We start from the raw sequence: 14394 nt of genomic DNA, 5'->3' as shown, positions 1-14394 counted from the left end.
GGGATGACCCCAGCACCCCACCAAGGGGACCCCCCCCTGTTCCCCCCCGCCCCCCGCCAAGCCGTGCCAGGCACTGGAGTGAGGCGGGATGCCGGGGAGAAGGAGAGCCGTAAAGCCAGCGCATAATCGGCTTTGCCGGGCACAGCGTTGGGGGAGCCGCGATGGTGAGCGAGCGCGGGCGCGGGCGGCCGGGGTGCAGGCACAGCCAGGTAGGTGCCCGGGGTGCCCATCCTGGGGGTACCCCCCCCCCCCCCCCCCAGTGCTCGGATGCCTGGGTCCCCCCAGCCGTGCAAGTTCACAGCGCCCAGACTTGGGTACCAGCAGGGCTGAGCCGCACGAGGGCAGGGGGTGCCAGGGGGGTCTCTGGGGGGTCACTGCCACCATCCAGCTTTGGGGTGGCTTTTGGGGACATGGCAAGGTACCCACATCCCCCCCCCAGGACGGGGGGTTACGGTGGGGGATCACAGGGTGGCACGGAACATGGTGGCTCCAGCGTCACCCCCTCCCTGTGCCACATTTGCCCCCCCATCTCTGCCAGCTCAGGGATGCCAGTGCCACAGCGCTGGGACAGATAACCGGCACAGCGGGTGACACCGAGGAGCTGCAGCGTGTCCCCCTTGCGCCCCAAGGTGGGACCCCAGCCTGACCCCCAACCCTCGCACCTCCGGGCTCCAAAAGTCACGAGTTTGTGCCCAAAATAGCGGGTTGCTGAGCGCCCGGGGGGGGAAGGCGGCTGCGCTGCCGGGACCTTCTGCTCCTGCCCCACCACGCTGTGGGGAGCAAGGAGGTCAGGAGACAAGGGGAAATGTCACGGGTGCTCCCCACACCCCCCTGGGACCCAGGCGCAGCGAGACTGGGTCACGCTGGGGAAGGGCTGAGCTGGCAGCATCACCCCGTGTCTCCTCACCACCCTCGGTGGCCATGGGTGACCTGTGGTGTCCCTGCACGGTCCCACGAGGACCTGGCACAGGCCACGGGGACCCTGCACATCCCATGTGGACCTTGCACAGCCCCGTGTAGAGCTTGCATGGGCCGGTGGGGACAATTGCACAGCTCATGGGAACCATGCGCAGCCCTATAGGGACTGTGCACAGCCTATGGGGACCTTGCACACCCCCTATGGGGACCTTGCACACCCCTATGGGGACCTTGTGTCACCCATGAGGAGTGTGTAGAGTGTGTATGGCCCATGGGGACCTTGCACAGCCCTATAGGGACCATGCATAGCCTATAGGGACCTTGCACAGCCTATGGGGACCTTGCACCACCCATGGGGAGTGTGTATGGCTCATGGGGACCTTGCACAGCCCTATAGGGACCATGTACAACCCGTGGAGACCTTGCACAGCCCCCACCTGGACTTGGCACACCCCTGTAGGGACCTGGCACACCCCTTTGGGGACCTGGCACAGCCCATGTGGACCTTGCACAGCCCCATGTAGACTTTGCACAGCCCTATAGGGACCATGTACAGCCTATGGGGACCTTGCACAGCCCCTATGGACCTTGCACCACCCATGGGGAGCGCATATGGCCCACGGGGACTTTGCACAGCCGACGGGGACTGTGCACAAGGGTGCCTGTGCCAGAACTCCAGCCCTGCTCCAGCTGGAGCAAAGTGGGGGCTGGGTTTCTCCAGTTCCTCCTGCAATCCTGCAGGGCTGAGCCCCGCTCGGAGCTCCCTCGGGAAGCAAGAGGGGAACCGGAACCCGGAGCAGGGGGCCACGACCCAGTCTCACTCACTCATGCCGCAAGTCTCGGGGTCTCTGCAGAGGCACCCTGGGGTGCTGGGTGGGAACCCTGGGGTTTGGGCACTGCAAACAGACACAGGGAGGGCACCTGCTGGGGACCATCAGGCTTTTTTTTTGGGGGGGGGGGGGGCGCGGAAATTTAGCATAAGGGTCCCTTGGAGCAATTGCTGGGATCGGGTAGAGCCAGGACTGACCCCATGTCCAGCAGCCACTGGGGTTGACTGGGCTGGAGCATGGCTGAGCGGGTGCTGGGGGGGGCTGAGCGGGGGCTGGGGGCTGAGCGGGGGCTGGGGGCTGAGTGGGGGCTGGGGGCCTCACAAGCCCCATGCTGGCCCCCTCTAGGCCCCTGCGTGCCCGGGGGGATTAAGGTCAGGCCGCCCCGCTAATCCCAAGGGTGGTTTAAGACGTGAGCCTGTGCCCCCCTGCCACCCCCAAGGCTGCACCCCAAGGTGCTGCACATCATGGGACAGCCGCAGGGCACCCTTGGTGGGACAAGGCAGGGGTGGGGGGCCCACGGCTGAGCCCTTGGGGTGGGAGGGGGTGCAGAGCAGCTGCCCTTCCACAGCAGGCTTCGGCTAAGCCTCCGGTGCCGGCGGGCACAAGGCACAAGCTCCTTACGACTCCCAGGCAAAGGCTCCCGACATCCCAAGCCCCGTGGGAACGGGGGGCAGCAGACCCCGGGACCCCTCCCCAGCCCTGGGCAGGGCAGGTACCCCCAGCGTGGGGTGAAAACGCTTGTCCCCGGCTCACTGCTTGTGGGGGGTGTTGGTAGGGGCAGAGCAAGAGGGCTGGCACCGCTCCTGGGTGCCCCCCCAGCTTGTGCAATTGCTGGCTGGGCGCAAAGTGACGCACCCAGGGTCACGCAGGGGAGGAGGTGGCAGAGGGGAGGAAGCAGTTGGGGGCTGGGGGGTTCTGTTTCGGGGCTCAGGGCACCCCGCTCCCACATGGGGGAAGGGGAAGGAGGGGTAAGTTCCAAAGGAGAAGTGGGATCTGCCTGCGCCAGCTGAGGCTGCCCAGCAAGGGAAGTTTCCGGGGGGGGGGGGTGTGTGTGTGTGAAGTGCCGTGGACCAAAATTGGATGTTGTGGTTGCTGGGGGGGGGGGGGAGGGGGCGGAGTGTGGGGAGGGGGATATATGTGGCCACTCAGGATCAGCTCATGGTGGCTGCTGGTGGCACCGTGACCGGGCCCTGAGCCCCCTCCCGGGACCCCCCAAAGGCAGCAGGGGACAGGCAGCCAGAGCCAGCACTGCTCGTCTTGGGGCGGTGAGCAGAGCCGGGGGGCTGAGACAGGGTTGCAGAAGTGGGGGTGCAGGGGTGGGGTGTGGGTAGGGGGGAGCAGGGAGGGGGGTGCCAGGATGCAACACAGAAACAGGGGTGCAGAGATGGGGGTGCAAGGATGCGGTGTGGGAAAGGGGCTACAGAGGTGGGGTGCAGGGATGCAACATAGAAACAGGGATGCAGAGATGGGGCACAGGGATGCTGTGTGGATATGGGGGTGTAGAGATGGGGTGCAGGGATGGGGGTGCAGGGATGTGGTGGATATGGGGGAGCAAGGACGGGGTGAAGGGATGCTGTGTGGATATGGGGGTGTAAAGATGGGGTGCAGGGATTGGGGTGCAGGGATGTGGTATGGATATGGGGGAGTAAAGGTGGGATGCAGATATGCAACACAGAAACAGGGATGCAGAGTTGGGGTGCAGGGATGTAGGTGCAGGGGTGTGGTGTGGCTATGGGGGGTGTAAAGATGGGGGTGCAGGGATGTGGGTGCAGGGATGCGGTGTGGATACGGGGGAGCAGGGATGGGGCACAGATACAGGGATACCAAGATGGGGGTGCAGGGACATGGCACAACCAGAGGGGTGTAAAGATGGGGTGCAGGGATGTGGGTGGGCTACGGGGGTGCAGGGATGCATTGTGGATATGGGGGCACAGGGATGGGGCGCAGGGATGCGGTGTGGGTATGGGGGTGCAGGGACAGGGCACAGGGATGCAGTGTGGGTATGGGGGCGCAGGGATGGGGTGTGGGTATGGGGGCGCAGGGATGGGGCGCAGGGATGCATTGTGGATATGGGGGGCACAGGGATGGGGCACAGGGATGCGGTGTGGGTATGGGGGCGCAGGGACGCAGTGTGGGTATGGGGGCGCAGGGATGGGGCGCAGGGATGCAGTGTGGGTATGGGGGCGCAGGGACGGGGCGCAGGGATGCAGTGTGGGTATGGGGGCGCAGGGATGGGGCGCAGGGATGCAGTGTGGGTATGGGGGCACAGGGATGCAGTGTGGGTATGGGGGCGCAGGGATGGGGCGCAGGATGCAGTGTGGGTATGGGGGCGCAGGGATGCGGTGTGGGTATGGGGGCGCAGGGATGGGGCGCAGGGATGCAGTGTGGGTATGGGGGCGCAGGGATGCGGTGTGGGTATGGGGGGCGCAGGGATGGGGCGCAGGGATGCAGTGTGGGTATGGGGGCGCAGGGATGCGGTGTGGGTATGGGGGCGCAGGGATGGGGCGCAGGGATGCAGTGTGGGTATGGGGGCGCAGGGATTGCGGTGTGGGGTATGGGGGCGCAGGGATGGGGCGCAGGGATGCAGTGTGGGTATGGGGGCGCAGGGATGCGGTGTGGGTATGGGGGCGCAGGGATGGGGCGCAGGGATGCAGTGTGGGTATGGGGGCGCAGGGATGCGGTGTGGGTATGGGGGCGCAGGGGATGGGGTGTGGGGATGCGGTGTGGGTATGGGGGGTGCAGGGATGGGGCGCAGGGATGCAGTGTGGGTATGGGGGCGCAGGGATGCGGTGTGGGGTATGGGGGCGCAGGGATGGGGTGTGGGGATGCGGTGTGGGTATGGGGGTGCAGGGATGGGGCGCAGGGATGCAGCACAGATACAGGGATGCCAAGATGGGGCGCAGGGACACGATGCGGTTCTGGGGGCGCCGGCACGTGCCGGGAGGGGTGCTGGCGGGGGCGCGCCGGGGGGGGCTCGGGGGGGGGGGGGATGCGGAGGGCTTCCTGCGCGTGGCCGCGCACCTCCGCGGGGGGTGGGGGCGGGCGCGTGCCCGCCCGGTGCACGCGCGCGCCTGGCCGGGGTGCAGGGGTGGCCGTGCAGGGGCGCGGGGGTGCGCAGCCGTGCCCCCCCCCCTCCCCGCGCCGCCCCGGCCCGGTGGCCCAGGCGAGCCCGGGCCGTAGCCATGGCGATGTGAGCGGCGGCCGCGGGCCCCGCGGGGATGCTGGACCCGCCCGGGCGCGGGCGCTGCCACAGGTCGGTACCGGCACCGGGGCCGGGCAGGCGCGGGGGGGGGCGGGGAGAGCCGGGGCGGATGGTGGTCGCCATAGCGGGGACCCCCCCAAGCAGCTCTGACATTGCCGGGCGGTGACAAAGGGGCTGAGGTCCCAGCGGCGGTGAAGCCCCCTCACCAACCCCGCCTTGCATCCTCGCCTTTGCACCCCCCAGCCCCCTTTCTCTCCCCCATCTCCGGTGCATCCCTCCGCCCCCCCAGCTCCCTCTGTGCATCCTCCTGCCTCTTCAAGGCTCTATCTATCCCCCCCGTTTGCATCCTGCCCTTCGCATCCCCCACCTCCTGGATCGCTCACCCATCACCCCCTGCACCCCCCAGATTTCCCCCTGCATCCCCCCATACACTCACAGCATCCCCCCCCCCCCCGCCCCCCCCTTGCTTTCTATCTTGCCTCACATCCCTTCCTGCTCCAGCTTGGGAGGGGGGATCAAAGGAGCCTCCCCCAGCCCCAGCCGGGCTTCCTCAGCCCCTGACTGGTGCTGGAAGCACCCCAGAACCCCCCACCCACGGCACAGGGGTGCTCCTGGGGGGTGACATGGGCAGGGGGTTGGGATCAGGTGGCAGGGAAGGACCACACTCTGCCCTGCTGCTGGGCGACCCCGGTTCCCAGCCACTGGGGAAACTGAGGCACGGGGAAGGTGCGGCAGCCAGGAGCTCAGTGCCGATGTGGCCCCCAGCTCCATGTCTGCCCTGGGCCACCACGTCTGAGCACAGGCCGTGTCCCAGGACAGGTGAACCCGCTTTTTGCACTGATGGTGGGGGGTTATCAGCAGCGTGATCTTCCCCGGCTTGGAGGGAATCTGGAGAGCGCTTGGGTCAGGGGACCAAGTGCCGTGTCCCAAGTCCCATGGAGCTACAGCCATGGAGAACCTGGAAGCACCAGGGAAAACCCACACCCCCCCAGGGAAAACCCACCCCCCCAGCACTGCGAGGCCCTTGGTGACACTGGCCTCCATGTGCCAGGAGGCTGTGGTGGCCCAGGCCACCAGGAGGGACAGGGCTGGGACAACACTTCCAACGCCTCTGGAGCATCCCTGAGGTCATCCCTGTGTCAGAACTGTCTCATCCTGGGGGGACACTCTCAGGGGGCTCCCCCCAGCCCCCACCACGGTCCCCCCTGAACCTTCAGCCTCACCGAGGAGCTTCCAGTCCTTTTCCCATCCCTCCTCCCCCTCTGCTGGCCCCGGTGGCTCCAGCCAGGGCAGAACAATGCGGCTGGTCCAAGGCCCCGTTTTCCAGCCAACCCTTGGCCAAGTGGGAAATCCGGGGCAGAGTAACCTACTTTCTGGGTTTGACAAGGAGCTTTCTGTCCCAGCCAAGCAAGGTGGCAGGGGGGGGCACTGCCCTGCCAGGGCTGGGGGTCCCAGCAGGCGGATGGCTGGTGGCACCAGGGGAAGGCAGGTAAGGAGGCCCCGGCAGGGCAGGATGGTCCTCAGCCTTGTCTGGAGCAGGATATTGGGGTACCTCAGGTGAGGCTGTGGGGTTGGGGGGACACCAGGGCTTTGGCTTCGGTGGGTTTCTCGCCCACAGGCGTCCCAAAGCAAGACGATGGAGCATGCAGGGCTCCTGGCTGCCACGACCGCTATGGGCTGGGGGTGGGGGGGGCGATGCTCGGCCCCAGGGGGCTGGTTTTGGGGGGCAGTGCTCCACCCCATGGGGTTTTTGTGGGGGGCGATGCTTGGCCCCAGGGGCTGTTTGTTGGGGTGATGCTTGGCTCCAGGAGGCTGGTTTTGGGGGGTAGTGCTCAGCCCCATGGGATTGTTTATGGGGGCAATGGTTGGCCCCATGGAGCTGTTTGTGGGGGGCGATGCTCACCCTCAGGGGCTGTTTGTGGGGGTGATGTTTGGCCTTAGGAGCTCTTTGTGGGGGGCAATGCTCAGCCCCAGGGGCTGTTTGTTGGGGGTGATGCTCAGCCCCATGGGACTGTTTGTGGGGGACGATGCTCAGCCCCAGGGGCTGTTTGTTGGGGCGATGCTCAGCCCCAGGAGTCTGGTTTTGGGGGGCAGTGCTCAGCCCCATGGGGTTGTTTGTGGGGGCCATGCTCAGCCCCATGGAGCTGTTTGTGGGGGTGATGCTCACCCTCAGGGGTCATTTGTGGGGGGCGATGCTCAGCCTCAGGGGCTGTTTAAGGGGGGGTGATGCTTGGCCCTAGGGGCTGTTTGTGGGGTGATGCTCGGCCCCATGGATCTGCTTGTGGGGAGCAATGCTTGGCGCCAGGGGCTGTTTGCGGGGTGATGCACGGCCCCATGGGGCTGGTTTTGGGGGGCAGTGCTCAGACCCAGGGTGTTGTTTGTGGGTACCACGCTCAGCCTCAGGAAGTTGTTTGTGGGGGGCGATGCTCAGCCTCAGGGGCTGTTTAAGGGGGGGTGATGCTTGGCCCCAGGGGTTGTTTGTGGGGGCGATGCTCATCCCCATGGATCTGCTTGTGGGGGGCGATGCTTGGCCCCAGGGGCTGTTTGTGGGGTGATGCTCGGCCCCAGGGGGCTGGTTTTGGGGGCAGTGCTCAGCCCCATGGGGCTGTTTGTTGGGGGGATGCTCCAACCCGCTGTTGATCCTCACAGTCCCACCATTGCTTTGCTCTCACCCCCAAAGATTCCCCCAAAGCCCAGAAGGGAACCCAGCCATCTGGGCACCCCATTTCCTACCCTGTCCCCCCCTGGGCACCCCAGCTGGAGGAGCAGAGCACCCGGGCTCCCATCCCAGCTCCCTCCAGCAGGCTTCGCTGCCTTCCCGGCTGGGGTGCGAGGCAGGCGAGGGGGGAGCAGGCCCCCGCTGCCCCAACCTGCCGAGGCTCGTCCTCTTCCAGCAGGACTTTCTGGTTCCAGCAGTCCCCGGCGGGGCCACGCTGGGCTGGGCTGGGCCGCAGCAAACCCTGCCACGAGCTGGGCTGGGAGCCTGGCAGTGCGGCAGGATTTGGCCAAGTGCTGGGCATGGGCCTGTGGGGGTCTTCTGGTTGCAGCCCCCCGGGGCCAGGCACCCGCTGGGTGACGATGCTCCAGGGGTGGAGGTGAGCCAGCTCTGTCCTCGCCCGCCAGAGAGGTAATGTCACTTGCTGGGGACACGGTGGCCGCCTGCAAGGGGTCTGGGGGACCACGTGGCTCTGCAGACGTTGCCCCTTCCCCACTGCTTCTGGAAAGAGCTGCAAGAGGCCGGGGGTGTCCCATCCCCCCCAGTTTTGCGGAATAGAGGAATCATGGAGGAATCGCTGCTGGGGACAGGCACTGTGGGGCTCTGCGGGGGCAGGGCAGGAGCATCTGGGCAGCCCTGTGCCGGGGGTGGGGGTCCCGCTCTGGGGAGCCCAGCAAGGCGTGGGGACATCTCCGCCTGCCCTGGGGTGGCAGTGGGAAGCTCGTACCCACATTTGGGGGCCACGCACGGCTTCAGGCAGCGGAGCCCCACGCCCCCCACCCCCCACCCCTCGTGCTGGGTGCTGGCTTCCCCCCTCTCATTTCCGCTCGGTGACACGCAGCGCTTACCCTAACCCTCACCCTTCCCGCAGGGATCGTGCTGGGACCCTCCAGGGGTGCATCCCTGCCGCCCCCCGCCATGCCCACAGCTGCCCTCCGCCTGCTCTGTGGTGTGGTGGTGCCGGCTGCCATGCTCTGCGCCGAGCCCCTGCCCCGCGTCGCTTTCCTCGGCGGTGAGTATGGGGCAAAAGGGCTGGGGGCAGGATGGGGACAAGCTGGGGGGACACCCCCAATCCCCCCCATCAGCTTGGGGGAGCAGCCATCCCCAGGGCTGAGCATCCAGCATCGGGGACCTGGTGCTCTCCACCGCAGCATCCCCATCTCCTTACCCCATGTGGGGCAGGGGGAAGGTGGTGCTGGGGTGGGGGCTGGTGGCAGCGGGGCGATGCAGGGGGCTACGGGACCATTTTTGCAGGGGTAGGTGTAAGGTGGCCGGTTGGCACCCAAACACCTCGGGGAGTGGGAGGTGGGTGCCCCCCCAGGGTGCGGTTGTGGCACCCACCTGGCACCCAGGAGCTGCTTCAGGGCCACCTGGGGTGGAGGAAAGAGCAATAGGGTGCTGCGTCCAGGTGGCAAGGGAAGGGGGTTGGTGGTGCGGGGTGCTGGTGAGGTTTGGGTGGGCAGGGGGGGTCTGCACCCCCATGGCAGGGCCATGCCCTCCGAGGCGCCCGCCTGCGCTGCCACTTCCCCTTCCCCATGCAGCCATTCCGAGAACTGCAAAATGCGGATGGTGGGGGGGGGGGGTTTCCCTGTTTCGATGGCTGGCAGGGGCAAAGAAGAAACCTGTGGCCCCCCGCTGTGCTTGAGGGCACCGGAGGGGCTTGTAGCCCCCCAAGGTTGGCACCATGGGGTGGTGCACCCCCACATTTCCCCATGGCTGTGGCCCCAAAGCATCCCAGGCAGAGCTTGTGGCCCAAAAAACATCCCCCATTTCTTGCAGGAGAGCAAAGCGGCGCGGCTGGGGGGGCTTTGCAACTGGGGGGGCGTCCAGCTCCTGCGGTGGGACCCCAGGGGGCCGGGGGTGTGTGTCAGAGCTGAGTGGGGAAGTGGGGGCAGCGATGGGGGGCTGCGAGGGGAGCGGTGCACCCCGTTTCCTATGTCAGAGGTGACACGAGTCAGATGGTGTCTGCCTGGGGCTGCTGGTGGTACTGGGACCCGTGTGCGCGTGTCTTGGCCCCCCGTGAACTCCCTTTGCTCCTGCCAGGAGACCCCCGACGGTCCCTGACCCATTTCAGCCAGGACAACGTCTCCCACTACGACATCTTCCTCCTGCACGAGAGCGAGGAGGAGCTGTACGTGGGGGCGCGGGACCGGGTGCTGGCCCTCAACATCAGCAACCCGGGCAGCATCCGTGCCAAAGCCTCGGTGAGCCCCTCCTGGGGAGCTTGGGGGGGGGGGGGGCTGTCCCGTGCCGTGCCTCAGTTTCCCCACTCAGGCTGGGGGTGGGGGGTGGCCCGGCTCAGCAGCTGTGGACCCTCTCCCTTCCCTCCACAGATAATGTGGGGACCCACGGCTGAGAAAACCTCCGAGTGTGCTTTTAAGAAGAAGAGCCAGGAGGTGAGAAAGCACCGTGGGAGGTTTGGGGAGGGGTCCACAGGGAGGCTGGCGGGGGGGGGGGGGGGGGGGCGGGACGTTGCACAGCCACAGGGATGCTCAGCCCCCCCGGCTCTGCTCTTTCCCCCTCACAGACCGAATGCTTCAACTTCATCAGGGTCCTTGTAGCTGTGAACCAAACCCACCTCTACGTCTGTGGGACCTACGCCTTCAGCCCCGCGTGCACGTACATCGTAAGTGCCAAGCCCCACCGGGGACGGGGACGGGGACGGGGACGGGGACGAGGACGGGGATGGGGACAGGGAGGGCTCACCAGACATATCGTAGCATTGCTATCAGGAGCCACAAAACACCAGCCCAAGCCCCCCAGTGGGGTGGGGGAACCGCAGCACGGGATGGATGGGGGTGCTGGGTGCCCCCCACCAAGGTTTCATGCACGTCAAGAGCCCCCAGTGTTTCTTACTGTGGCTGCCCGCGGCTTTGTACCTGCCAGCTCAGATGCAGGTGGTAAAAAAAGATAATTTGGGGTCCTGGTTGCTTCTGGGCAATGCCAGGCAGCCCATCCCTGCCTCAGTTTCCCCACTTGTCGAGCAGACGGCGAGTGCCGACGCTTCCCCGCAGGGGCTCCCAGCCGTTTCTTGCAGGTTTTGGGGTGTGTTTTAACCCCCTGAGCTGGTTTTCCCCCCCTTTCCCACAGCGCCTGGAGAACTTCACGCTGGTGTCCAGTGGCAGGGGACAACCTTTCCTGGATGGGAAGGGCCAGTGCCCCTTCGACCCCCAGCACACCCACACGGCGCTGCTGGTGGGTGAGTACGGGGGGTGGGCACCCAGCCCTGGCGTGGAGGCGAGGTGGGGGGTGGGGTGGGGGGGTCCCTGACGCCGCTCACCCCCTCCCCATCCCGGAGCAGACGGTGAGCTCTACGCTGGCACCATGAACAACTTCCAGGGCAACGAGCCCATCATCTCCCGCTCGCTGGGCAGCCGGACCCTGCTCAAGACGGACGCCTTCCTCCGCTGGCTTTCGGGTGAGGGGGGTCGGGACCCCCGGCTGCCCTCCCCTTCCCTCTGCCTAGGGATGGGGGGTCTGTAGCAGCCCCCCCCCTCCCCCTCACGCCTGCCCTTGGCTGTGCCCCCCCCAGCCGACGCCGCCTTCGTGGCCTCCTTCAGCATCCCTGGAGATGACAAGGTCTACTTCTTCTTCGAGGAGACGGCGGATGAGTTCGATTTCTTCGAGCGGCTCCTGGTGCCGCGGGTGGCCCGTGTCTGCAAGGTGGGTGCAGGGATGGTGACGGAGGAGGAGGATGGGGGTCCCCCACCCTAGGGCTGAGCAGCCCCCTGGGTCCCGCAGAGTGACGTCGGGGGGGACAAGGTGCTGCAGAAGAAGTGGACCACGTTCCTGAAAGCCCAGCTGGTGTGTTCGCAACCCGGCCGCTTCCCCTTCAACGTCATCCATCACGCCTTCGCCCTGCCCCGCCACCATGGCGGGGCCGACTTCTACGCCGTCTTCACCTCGCAGTGGTGAGTCCCGGCGCCCCAGGGAAGGGGCTCTGGGTGCCCTGGGGACCCCCCCTCCGTCCTCCCCACACTCACCTCGCCATCCCTGCAGGCAGGCGGGCAGCGCCGCCGTCTGTGCCTACAGCCAGGAGGCCCTGGAGGAGGTCTTCGAGGGCAAGTACAAGGAGCTGAACAAGGAGAGCTCCCGCTGGAGCGTCTACAGTGGCCCCGACATGAGCCCCCGCCCCGGCAGCGTGAGTGCTGCCCACCCCCGGGGGACAAGACCCTCCTGGGGGGACGATGCTGGTCCCCGTGGGGAGCTCTTTGGCTGTCCCAGTTTGCCCTAGGGTGGTGCAAGTGGGATGGGAGAGGGGGAGGGTCCCTCGGCACCCAAGTGATGCTGGCGTGGGGCAGCCTGGTGGCACATCTCGCCCCCCACTGCTCCCCCTGCCTCAGTTTCCCCACGCCGGGGGGCACAGGAGGATCCCCCCACAAAGAGTTGAGTGTGGGGACGTGGCAGAATGGGCTGGGGATGGGAAAGGGGAAGGGTCCCTTGGTACCCAAGTGATGCTGGTGTGGGGCAGCCTGGTGGTGCATTGCCCCCCACTGCTCCCCGTGCCTCAGTTTCCCCACGCCAGCACTGACTCCTCTCTCCCTGCAGTGCTACATGGGCCCCTCCTCCGACAAAGCCCTCACCTTCATGAAGGACCATTTCCTCATGGACGGGAAGGTGTCACCCACCCAGGGGCGGCCGCTGCTGGTGAAGACGGACGTCACCTACACGCGCATCGCGGTAGACGAGATCCGTGGCGTCTCAGGGACCACCTACCGCGTCATGTTCCTGGCCACTGGTGGGTTTACGTGGGGGGCACACGCACAGGGTGCCTGGTCACCCTTCTTTTAGCCCCCCCCCCCCAAACACCGGTGACGCCCCCTGTGCCCCCGCAGCGGAGGGTTTCCTGCACAAAGCGGTGGAGCTGCCCAGGGGTCCCCACATCGTGGAGAGCATCCAGCTCTTCGGGACGCCGGAGCCGGTGAAGAACCTCCTGCTGGCCCCGGGGAAGGTAGGGGACGGGGAGCGGGGTGACCCAAAAGCCCACCCCAAGCCTGGTGTGGAACACGGGGGGGTTCAGCCCTGCTCCTCTCCCTCCCCAGGGGATGCTCTACGTGGGTTACTCTGGTGGCGTCCTCCAAGTCCCGTTGGCCAACTGCAGCCTGCACCGGAGCTGCGCCGAATGCGTGCTGGCGCGGGACCCGTACTGCGCCTGGCACAGCCTCGAGGGGTCCTGCCAGCCCACCCGCGCCGCCCAGGACACGTGAGCAGGGCAGGGGGAGCAGCGGGAGGAGGGTGGCCGGGGGGATGCGGACGCTACCGGGATGCTGATGCCGCTCTCCTGGCCGCAGGAGCGCGTGGCTGCAGGACGTCGAGGCAGGGAGCCCGGCCACCGTGTGCCACCGCGGGAGGAGCGTGGCCATGCCCCGAGCCTGGGGGGCACAGGAGGATCCCCCCGCAAAGAGTTGAGTATGGGGATGTGGTGGGATGGGCTGGGGATGGGAAGGGGGAAGGGTCCCTTGGCACCCAAGTGATGCTGGCGTGGGGCAGCTGCTCCCTGTGCCTCAGTTTCCCCACATCTGGGGGGCACAGGAGGTTCCCCCCCAAAAAATGTTGAGTGTGGGGACGTGGCAGGACAGGATGGGAAGGGGAAGGGTCCCTCGGCACCCAAGTGATGCTGGTGTGGGGCAGCCTGGTGGCGCATCCCCCTATCCCCCCCAGCTGCTCCCCATGCCTCAGTTTCCCCACGCCTGGGGGGCACAGGAGGATCCCCCCGCAAATAATTGGGTGTGGGGATGTGGTGGGATGGGCTGGGGATGGGAAAGGGGAAGGGTCCCTTAGCACCCAAGTGATGCTGCTCCCCCTGCCTCAGTTTCCCCACATCTGGGGTGGCACAGGACTAGCCCCCCCCTGAAGAGTTGAGTACTGGGACATGGTGGGCCAGGCTGGGGATGTGGAGGGACAGAGGATGGGGTGCATCACCCTGCTGTCCCCCTCCTCACGCCGCAGGGCTGACCCCCCCGCTGAACGCCGTGGTCCGTCTGCCGTGCCCCCACCGTTCCGCCCTGGCCACCTACCGCTGGCAGCAGCCGGGGGGGGGGCCGGGGGGCCACGGCGCTGCTGCCGGACCACACGCTGGTGGTCATCGTGCAACGGGGCACCGCCGGCACCTACACGTGCCAGGCCACCGAGAACGGCTACACGTGGCCCGTGGCTCAGTACCACCTGCGGGACCCCAGCACCCCCGAGGAGGGTTTGCCCTGGGGGGGCTCAGCCCCCAGCCCCCAGTACTCTTACTGGCCCCAGTTTGTCACCGTCACCGTGCTGCTGGCCGTGACGCTGGCGGCCGCCGCCGGCCTGGCTCTCCTGGGCTACCATGACCAGCTGAAAGCCAGGAGCAAGGTGAGGGGGTGCAGCGCGCCCCGCAGCCCCCCCGGCCAGCGCCGCGAGAAGGTGCCCCTCAATGGGGGCACCCCGGAGCCCCCCACGCCCGGAGCCCCCACCGAGGAGGAGGAGGACGACGAAGGCTCCCGTGCTTGCTGCCTCCAGCTCGACGGGGACGTGGATGCTGATAACAACAGGGTCCGCGTGGCGGGGCGGGACACGGTGTGATGGCGATGATGGGGCGGGGGGGGGACCATGGCGGGGGGGGGATATGGATGTTATGAATGTGAAAATTTATTATTTTTTTTATTTAATACATGTTTTTAACATAAGGTACCATTGGGGGGGGGGGCTGGGTGCAGCGGGGGGGCAGCAAAGGGGTAGGATGAGGGGGGGGGTGCAGA

General features: G+C 66.9%; 1 protein-coding gene across 1 annotated transcript; it reads left to right on the top strand.

Annotated features, from left to right (window-relative positions):
• The first annotated feature begins 156 nt into the window (after positions 1 to 156).
• SEMA4A (semaphorin 4A) lies at positions 157 to 14231 on the top strand. Its single transcript, XM_055791753.1, is given in 16 exon segments — positions 157 to 209; positions 8538 to 8678; positions 9710 to 9870; positions 10000 to 10062; positions 10194 to 10292; positions 10757 to 10865; positions 10968 to 11084; positions 11199 to 11329; positions 11408 to 11577; positions 11666 to 11807; positions 12215 to 12404; positions 12502 to 12617; positions 12709 to 12869; positions 12958 to 13070; positions 13616 to 13700; positions 13702 to 14231. Coding segments are annotated over 15 exon segments (2268 nt in total). The 5' UTR covers positions 157 to 209; positions 8538 to 8584; the 3' UTR covers positions 14219 to 14231.
• Positions 14232 to 14394: the final 163 nt, after the last annotated feature.

This window comes from Falco peregrinus, chromosome 19 (assembly GCF_023634155.1).
Source record: "Falco peregrinus isolate bFalPer1 chromosome 19, bFalPer1.pri, whole genome shotgun sequence".
Lineage (NCBI taxonomy): Eukaryota > Metazoa > Chordata > Aves > Falconiformes > Falconidae > Falco > Falco peregrinus.
Note: the sequence above shows the minus strand (reverse complement) of the source record. Positions and strands in the feature narration are given on the sequence as shown.